The sequence below is a fragment of the Dipodomys ordii genome, unplaced genomic scaffold (assembly GCF_000151885.1).
Source record: "Dipodomys ordii isolate 6190 unplaced genomic scaffold, Dord_2.0 Scaffold63, whole genome shotgun sequence".
NCBI classification, from domain to species: domain Eukaryota; kingdom Metazoa; phylum Chordata; class Mammalia; order Rodentia; family Heteromyidae; genus Dipodomys; species Dipodomys ordii.
Window position 1 is genome coordinate 9,096,341 of NW_012267279.1, and position 9,882 is coordinate 9,106,222.

At 45.1% G+C, this 9,882-nt stretch overlaps 1 protein-coding gene across 3 annotated transcripts in view; it reads right to left on the reverse strand.

Moving 5' to 3' along the window:
• Positions 1–5,797: 5,797 nt before the first annotated feature.
• LOC105990148 (chromosome unknown open reading frame, human C2orf42) overlaps positions 5,798–9,882 on the reverse strand; it is a 49,665-nt gene continuing 45,580 nt past the window's right edge. For all 3 annotated transcript variants that reach the window (XM_013022474.1, XM_013022475.1, XM_013022473.1), the window contains one exon: positions 5,798–6,229. In XM_013022474.1, coding sequence (XP_012877928.1) covers positions 6,021–6,229 — 209 coding nt within the window. In that variant the 3' untranslated portion in view covers positions 5,798–6,020. The remainder of the gene's footprint in view (positions 6,230–9,882) is intronic.

Consider the following 9,882-nt stretch of genomic DNA (forward strand, 5'->3'; position numbering starts at 1 on the left):
TATATATATATATATATATATATATATATATATTCCTAGTGGGCAAAAGATATGATAGTTTATCCTATATGGCTTCGGGGTCAAATACATCCCTGTAACAGCCTCTGGATAAGTGGTGGGTATTGCATGCTGAAGCTTTCTGCCATGCTGCACCTTCTGTTTTGTTTTTTTTTTTTTGGGTCCGGTCTTGAGGCCTGAACTCTGGGCCTGGGCGTTGTCCCTCAGCTCTTCAGCTCAAGGATAGCACACTACCACTTGAGCCACAGCGCCTCTTCCAGCTTTTTCTCTTATGTGTGGTGCTAGGGAATCAAACCCAGGGCCTCATGCATGCAAGGCAAGCGCTCTACCACTGAGCCACCTTCCCAGCCCTTGCTGCACCTTCTGATACTAGCTAAGAAATTCTACTTCCTGTTTAAAGTTAAGAGGGGAAAAACCCCCACAACATTTCCTTCTGCCTCCCCATCCCTGGTTTCTATACTCTCCATAGCACCTGTCACCATCTGACATACTAGTTTTGTTTGTTTAGGTTATTGTTATTGTGTATGTACCAGTCCAAGGGCTTGAACTTGGGGTGAGCACTGTCTCTGAACTTTTTTGCTCAAGGCTAGTGTTCTACCATTTGGGCCCACAGCTCCATTTCCAGCTTTTTGTTGGGTAATTGGAAATAAGAGACTCAGGGGATGGGCTGGGAAGGTGGCTCAGTGGTAGAGTACTTACCTTGCATGCATGAGGCCCTGGGTTCGATTCCTCAGCACCACATAAGGAAAATGAAAAAAAAAAGCCGGAAGTGGCACTGTGCCTCAAGTGGTAGAGTGCTAGCCTTGAGCTGAAGAGCTGAGGGACAGCGCCCAGGCCCAGAGTTCAGGCTCCACGACCGGACCCAAAAAAAAAAAGAATCTCAGGGGACTTGACCTGCCTGGGCTGGCTTCAAACCTCAGATCTCAACCTCCTGAGTATTTAGGATTACAGGCTTGAGTCAGCACCTAGTTCTATAGTTTCTTTTTCTGTCCTCATTAGACTATATCTTTTCATCTTGTTCATTGCTATATCTTAGAGTCAGTTCAAATAACCAATCAATAAATGTTGAACAAATTGTTGAATAGTTTTTCCTCCTTTCTCTCTGGGACCTAGTATTCATCTCTCCAGCTATAACCATTTCTTTCCGTAGGTTAAAACAGCTAGGAAATTAGATGACCCTGTAGTCTAAATCACTTCCTATGGTGGACGTTACTGGAGTGGTGGTAGTTCCTCTCCATACCATTTATCTCTAGCTATGGACGTCTCATCCATTTTGTAAGTCCTCACCCCCCTGTGGCACAATCCCCTCCCTCCCACAACATTCTGACCTTCCCTTGATCCAGAGCACCCATGTCCTTCCTCTAGAATTTCCTGCTTTTTGTGCTGCTGTTATTTTCCTGAATGACTACAGTAACGCTAACAGTAACACTCATTAGTTTTTCCTGGACAAAGCTGGCTTCCTGTCTTCCTTTTCCAGGCCTTTCCCATGGCTTACAAGCCACTGCTAAATTTAAGTAAGCACTCAGATGTGGGCCTGGCACACTGAAGGGAAGTCATGTCTCAACTATCTATTTACCAAGGTCACACAGAGTTGAGGGACACATAAACCAAATGCCAATTTACTGATTCACACTGATGAATGGTGGACATGATAGGTAGACTGGAATGCTTTAGTTGGCTAACCTGATTAGTTAACTACTCCATGGTTAGTAAATGTGAACTTAAGGTTGAAGTTCTTTTTTTTTTTTTTTTTTGGGTCCAGTCTGGGGCTTGAACTCTGGGCCTGAGCGCTGTCCCTCAGCTCTTCAGCTCAAGGCCAGCGCTCTACCACTTGAGCTACAGTGCCACTTCCGGTTTTCTGGTGGTTTATTGGAGAAAGGAGTCTCACGGTCTTTCCTACTCAGGCTGGCTTTCAAAGGCAATCCTCAGATCTCAGCCTCCTGAATAGCTAGGATTACAGGCGTGAGCCACCAGTGCATCTTTAATAAAGCATTAGGCTTTGAATCCCTGGCTCCTGTTTAGTGTGCCTTCTTTCCCCTGATTAATCCTGCCTCAGAACAGGGTCACACCTGTAATCCTAGCTACTCAGGAAGCTGAGATTTGAAGATGATGGTTCAAAGCCAGCCTGGGCAGGAAAGTCAATGAAACTTTTTTTTGCCGGTCACGGGCCCTGAACTCTGAGCCTAGGCGCTGTCCCTCAGCTCTTCAGCTCAAGGCTAGCGCTCTACTACTTGAGCCACAGCGCCACTTTCAGCCTTTTCTGCTTATGTGGTACTGAGGAATGGAACCAAGGGCCTCATGCATGCAAGGCAAACACTCTACCCCTGAGCCACCTTCCCAGTCCTGTGAGACTTATCTCCAAAATAACCACCAGAAAACGAAGTGGCGCTATGGCTCAAGTGATAGAGTGCTAGCCTTGAGCTGAAGAGCACAGGGACAAGAGTTCAAGCTCCATGACCAACAACAAAAAAAATAAAAAGATAAGGAAAAGTAGCTCATAGAATTACACTGCCTTGGGCTGGGAAGGTGGCTCAGTGGTAAAGTGCTTGCCTTGCATGCATGAGGCCCTGGGTTCCATTCCTCAGCACTACATAAGCAGAAAAAGCCGGAAGTGGCACTGTGCCTCAAGTGGTAGAGCACTAGCCTTGAGCTGAAGAGCTGAGGGACAGCACTCAGGCCCAGAATTCAGGCCCAACAATTGACAAAAAAATTACACTGCCTTGTAATGTCTTTTTTTTTTTTTTTTGGTCAGTCTTGGGGCTTGAACTCTGGGCTTGGCCACTGTCCCTGAGCTCTTCAGCTCAAGGTGTACGCTTTACCACTTGAGCCACAGCTCCACTTCGGTTTTCTAGTGGTTTATTAGAGATAAGAGTCTCATGGACTTTCCTGCTTGGGCTGGCTTTGAACCGTGATCCTCATATCTCAGCCTCCTGAGTAGCTAGGACTACAGGCGTGAGCCACCGGTGCCTGGCTTCCTTGTAACATCTTAAGTGCCCTCACTATGCCCTCCCCACAAGTTGCTGTCTGTCACCCACCCCTACCCCTGGCTCCTCCCCATTAGTAGCAGTGAAAAGTGGAGAAATGGGTATAGACCAGATCAGGCACTGACCTGTTACTCAAAGCAGTCTGCAGAGTGCAGACTGGTAAGTCATGCATCATCTGGAAATTTGATGAAACACACACTGTTGGACATCACCTTCAGACTTCTTAATCATCACATGCATTTAGTTTTGTGTTTGTGTGAGTGCTGGGCATGAACTCAGGGCCTGGCTGCTGTTCATGAGCTTTTTGCTCAAGGTTAGCACTCTTAACATTTGAGCCACAGCTCTACTTCCAGCTTTTTGGTGGTTAATTGGAGAAAAGAATCTCACAAACTTTCCTACCCAGTCTGGCTTTGAAGTATAATCCTCAGATCTCAGCCTCTGAGTAACTAGGATTACAGGCATGAGCCACTGGCACCAACCATGCGGATTTCTTTTTAACTTCCTTTTTCCTTCTGTCCCTTGTGAGTCCCAACACACAAGTTTTTTGTTTTTTTTTATCAGTCGTGGGGCTTGAACTCGGCTTAGATGCTGTCCCTCAGCTCTTCAGCTCAAGGTTAGCGCTCTACCACTTGAGCCGTAACACCACTTCCAGTTTTTTGGTGGTTAATTGGAAATAAGAGTTCATAGACTTTCCTGCCCAGGCTGGCTTTGAACCAAGCTCCACCTATCTCAGCCTGCTGAGTAGCTAGAATTATAGGCATGAGCCACCAGGGCTGGCTCCAACACACAAGTTTTGACCAGTCAAAAACTAAAAAGTTGGGGCTGGGAAGTTGGCTCAGTGGTAGAGTGCTTGCCTTGCATGCATGAGGCCCTGGATATGATTCCTCAGCACCACATAAGCAGAAAAAGCTGGAAGTGGCTTTGTGGCTCAAGTGGTAGAGCACTAGCCTTGAGCTGAAGCTGAGGGACATTACTCAGGCCCAGAGTTCAAGCCCAGGACTGGCAAAAAAAAAGAAAAACAAAATCAAAAAAACAAAAACAAAACTAAAAAGTTGATGGGCATCGGTGGCTCATGCCTATAATCTACTCAGGAGGCTGAGATCTGAGGATTGTGGTCCAAAGCCAGCCCAGGCATGAAAGTCCTTGAGACTCTTACTTCCAATAAATCAATCAGAAAACCAGAAGTGGCACTGTGGCTCAAGTGGTAGAGCGCTGGCCTTGAGCTGAAGAGCTGAGGGACAGCACCCAGGCCCCAGAGTTCAAGCTCCACAACTGACCAAATAAAGACAAAAAACAAAAGCTAGCCCTGAGCAGGAAAGTCCATGAAACTCTTATCTCCAATAAACCACCAGAAAACTGGAAGCGGCGCTGCGGCTCAAGTGGTAGAGCACTCATCTTGAGCTGAAGAGAGGAGGGACAGAGCTCAGGCTGAGTTCAAGCCCCATGACCTCCAAAAAAAAAATAAAAAAGCCAGCAGAAAACCAGAAGTGGCCCTGTGGCTCAAGTGGTAGAGTGCTAGCCTTAGGCTGAAGAGTTGAGGGACAAGTCCAGAGTTCAAGTCCCATGAACAAACGACAACAAACCAACAAGCAAAAAAACAAAACACTAAAAAAGTTCAGGGGCTGGGAGGGTGGCTCAGAGGTAGAGCGCTTGTCTTGCATGCGTGAGGCCCTGGGTTTGATTCCTCAGCATCACATAAGTAAAAAGGAAAAAGCCGGAAGTGGTGCTGTGGCTCAAGTGGTAGAGCGCTAGCCTTGAGCTGAAGAGCTGAGGGACAGCGCCCAGGCCCAGAGTTCAGCCCCCATGACAGGACCCAAAAACAAAAACAAAAAGTTAAAGTTCACAAATAAAAAAAATTTAAATTCCTGGTTGGGGCAAAAAGAAAAAAATATTCCAGTACATGCATGAAGCAGCTCAGTTGATTTGAGATGTTGTCAATCAGTCCCATGCTTCTAGTTGTGTTTAACTGGTTGTGTGATGTTTCCTTGCTCTTAATTTTTATCAAAATATGCCTGCCAAAAAGCAAAAAGTTAATGTGCCTAATCGAAGTGATAAAGTAAAATTTTTAGATGTTTTAAATGGTTGCCATGTCTTTAGTGGCAAATGTGTGTGTTTATGTGTGTCAGTTGTGGGCCTTGAACTCTGGGCCTGGGTACTGTTCCTCAGCTCTTCAGCTCAAGGTGAGGCTCTACCACTTGGGCCACAGCACCACTTCTGGTTTTCTGGTTCATTGGAGATAAGTTTCTCACAGACTTTCCTGATGGGGAGGGGAGAGGGGCTGGCTTGGAACTGTGATACTCAGCCTCCTGAGTAGCTAGGATTAAAGATGTGAGCCACTGGCACCCAGCTGATGTGTGGTTTTTGAGATAAATCAATCAAACATCCATTGAACAGCACTGAACTGATTCCTGAGTGTCTGTGGATCTCTTCAACAGCAGTATCTTTGGCACTGTATATCCGAGGATATTGAGGTCTACCATGATCCCTGGACATACTCAGACCTGGTTAAAAAATTTTTTTTTTAACTTCCTTATCAGATTCTCTCCAATGTTTTATAATTTTACAATCAGGCCAACATGAGATATCACTTGCAAATTCGTGACACTGTGCTTTATTTGAGACTAGAATAAAAAGCATGGCTAGAACTTTGTCAGGAGGTTCTTTACATTCTGCCCTAACCCCAGGGTATTGTTACTTTCTAACCCTGTTGGCATAAAGCTAGTGCTGCTAACTTCTTGGAGAATTAGAAAAAGGCTGAATACATCTCTAAAATGAGTCCACAAGGAAGGAAAATGAGTAACCAGAAATATTTTCCAATTCATCATGAAGATGGTGAACAGCAGCACCAAGGCTATTTAGAAGTTTTTCTTCCACACAACCCACTTGAATGCTCTGAGAAAGTGGATCTTAGCTAAGAGCAGTTCACTAAGGAACAGGGCCATCTAAGTGCTTAACGAGTATTTAAAATGGTTAAGGGATGAGGATGTGCAAATACAGCAGCAGGAGGTTTGTTTTGCCTCAGGGGAAAGTGATAGTGGTCAGAGGGGCCAGTTCCAAGGGGTGTTCCAGAGAGGGTCTCTGGTCCTGATAATCTGCCACATGCCCATTCCGGTGATGACCATACTCAAACTTGATCCGAAGCTCACCAATCTTGGATTGGGGAAGAATATCTGGGATCCATTCAATGATGAAAGGTGTTGGCTCCTTTTGATCTGGAGAAGTATTACCTCAAAGAGATGAAAACAGAACACTTATTAACATACTTCACCTGACTTTAATGGGCACCCCTAACGGCTACAAGGGTCAATTAGACCATCTCCCTGGCTTTCACAATCTGAGTAGAGTTTACATATTCAGTGGTGAGATTACATGACCATTATTCAATATATACTGGGTAAAAAAATGAACTATGCAACTTATGGGCAGGGATGGGAGGGAGAAAATGAAGGAAAGCAAAGAAGGGGGTGACGTTGTCCAAGGAACATTTTATTCATTACCTGACTTAAGAAATTTTAAGCTCTTTGTATACTCCTTAATAGTAACAATGAAAAGTGCAAAAACCCTCAATAAGCAGAAGAAAAAAAAAGATCACATATCATTATGAAGTTCAATTTTTTTTTTTGTCGGTTGTAAGACTTGAACTCTGGGCCTGGGTGCTGTCCCGCAGCTCTTCAGCTCAAGGCAAGTGCTCAACCACTTGAGCTATAGCGCCACTTCTGGTTTTCTAGTGGTTTATTGGAGGATAGGAGTCTCACGGTCTTTCCTGCCTGGCTGGCTTTGAATCACGATCCTCAGATTTCAGCCTCCTGAGTAGCTAGGATTACAGGCGTGAGCCACTGGCGCCCCACTCAAAAAATTTTTTATAGCCAGGTGCTGGTGGCTCACACCTGTAATCAATCCTAGCTACTCAGGAAGCTGAGATCTGAGGATCATGATTTGAGGCCAGTCCAAGCAAGAAAGTCTGTAGGACTCTTATCTGCAATTAGCCATCAAAAAAGAATAAGTAACAAGGTTGTTTTTTTTTTTTTTTTAACTTTTTGGGTTGTTGTTGTGTTTTGTTTCTTTGCTGGTTTTTGAGACAGGCCTCCCTATATGTTCCTGACAGGCCTCAAAGAAGGCATAGCTCAGGCTGGCCTTGAACTTAAAAATCCTCCTGCCACAATCTCCCAAATGCTGAGATTACAGGCATATATCATCACATCTGGCTAAAATAAAGGCACTGTGTATGTCTGTAACTTTCCATTTAACATTTTCAGATTGCATTTAACCTACAGTAACTGAAACCGCACAAAGCAAAACAAAGGTAAGACAAAGTCCTGGGGCTCTTTCTCTCTCTTTTTGGCCTGGGTAAGAACGATAAAATAGCTCCTCTACAGGTGGATTTAAAAATTTTTTTTTAATTTTTGTTGGTCATGAGGCTTGAACGCAGGACCTGGGCGCTGTCCTGAGCTCTTTCATTCAAGGCTAACACTCTACCACGTTAAGCCACAGCAGCACTTTTCTGGTAGTTAATTGGAGATTTAAGAGTTTCAAAGACTTTCTTGCCCAGATGGCTTTGAACTGCAATCCAGCACCCCGTTTAGTAATTTTTTTTTTTTTGCCAGTCCTGGAGCTTCAACTCAGGGCCTGGGGACTGTCCCTGAGCTTCTTTTGCTCAAGGCTAGCACTCTACCACTTGAGCCACAGCACCACTTCCAGCTTTTTCTGCTTATGTGGTACTGAGGAATTGAACCCAGGGTCTCATGCATACTACCACTGAGCCACCTTCCCAGCCCCTCTATTTTGTTTTTTAAGATAGGGTCTCAATAAAGCTATGTAGCCTAGGCTTTCTTTCAACCTCCTTTGTACCTAAACCTAGCCTTGAACTCATGATCCTCCTGCCTCTGCCTCCCAACTGTTGGAATTATAGAACATAGATGTGTACCATCACAGCTGGAATAAATTGTATAAACATTAGTTTGAGGTTTTTTTGTGTGTGTTGATTTTTTTTGGGGGGGGGGGAGAGGGTCGGTCATGGGGCTTGAACTCTGGGCCTGGCGCTGTCCCTGAGTTCTTCAGCTCAAGGTGAGTGCTCAACCACTTGAGCCACAGTGCCACTTTCAGTTTTCTGGTGTTTTTTTTCTGAGTGCTGTCCCTGAGCCTTTTTTTGCCCAAGGCAAGCGCTATACCACTACAGCCACATTTCCACTTCTGCCTTTTTTGGTAGTTAAATGGGGATAAGAGGGCTGGGAAGATGGCTCAGTGGTAGAGTCTCACAGACTTTCCTGTCTGGACTGGCTCTGAATCACGAGCCTCAGATCAACCTCCTGAGTAGCTAGGATTCTAGGCATGAACCACCAGTGCCCAGCTGCATGTACATTTTTAAGGCTCTGTTTTTACCAAACTATTCTCTAAAAATAAAAACAATGCTGGGTGCCCATGGCTTAAGCCTGTAAACCTAGCTACTCAGGAGGCTGAGATCTGAGGATCCCAGTTCAAAGCCAGCCCAGGCAAGTCTGTGGGACTCTTAAATCACCAGAAAACCAGAAGTAGTGCTGTGGCTCAAGTGGTAGAGCACTTGCCTTGAACTGAAGAGCGCATGGATAGTGCCCAGGCCCAGAATTTAAGCCCCACAACCGACCAAAAAAAAGTAAATGCAGCATGGAACACATTGCAAGTTCTTGGGAAAACTTGTGGACTGAATCCAATATATTTCCAATTCCAGTGTCTTCTGGTCCTCCTCCAAAGATAATGACAGTTTATATTAAATGAGCCAAAACAATGTATATAACCAGCCAGGTACTGGTGACTCATGCTGTCAATCCTAGGGCTAGATCTGAGGATTGTGGTTTAAAGCCTGCTGGGACAGGAAAGTCTATCCGACTCATCTCCAATTAACCAGTAAAAACCTAGAAGTGGAGCAGTAGTGCAAATGGTAGAACTCCAGCCTTGAGTGGAAAAAGCTAAAGCTAAGGGACAATACCCAGGCCTTGAGTTCAAGGCCCAGTACTAGTACAAAAAGGGAGGAAGAAGAGGAGGAGGAGGAAAAGAAAGAAAGGAAGGAAGGAAGGAACAAAGAAGGAAGGAAGGAAGGAAGGAAGGAAAAAAGAAGCCAGGTGCCGGTAGCTCACGCCTGTAATCCTAGCTACTCAGGAGGCTGAGATCTGAGGATCGAGGTTCAAAGCCAGCCCGAGCAAGAAAGTCTGTGAGACTCTTATCTCCAATAAACCACTAGAAAACCAGAAGTGGCGCTGTGGCTCAAGTGGTAGAGCACTCGCCTTGAGCTAAAGATCACAGGGACAGCTCCCAAGCCCAGAGTTCAGGCCCACGACAGACAGACAGAAAGAAAGAAGGAAAGACGGAAAGGAAGAAGGAGAAAGAAAGAAGTAAAGATGGAAAGGAAGAAAGGAAGGAAGGAAGGAACAAACAAACGAACGAAGGAAGGCCCAGTACTATTACAAAAAGGAAGGTGGAGGAGGAGGAGGAGGAAGGAGGGAGGAGGAAGAGGAAGAAGAAAGAAAAAGGAAGGAAGGAAGGAAGGAAGGAAGGAAGGAAGGAAGGGAGGGAGGGAGGAAGGAAGAAAGGAAGGAAAGAAAGCAAGACAGCTGCAGAAATTACCCCACTTGCATGACCTACAGAAAGCAGATGAACTCACAGAAGTAGGATGATGGATGCCAGGCCTTTGGGGAGGCAAGTGAGGAATGTTACTGTTTATTGCAGTTGAAGATGAGAATATTCTAGAGAAATGACTATGTAATGTATTACTAGAGAACTGTACACTTAAAAATACTTAAAATTGGGCTGGGAAGATAGCTCAGTGGTAGAGCGCTTGCCTTGCAAGCATGAGGCCCTGGGTTCGATTCCTCATCACCACATAAGCAAAAAGAAAAAAAGCCGGAAG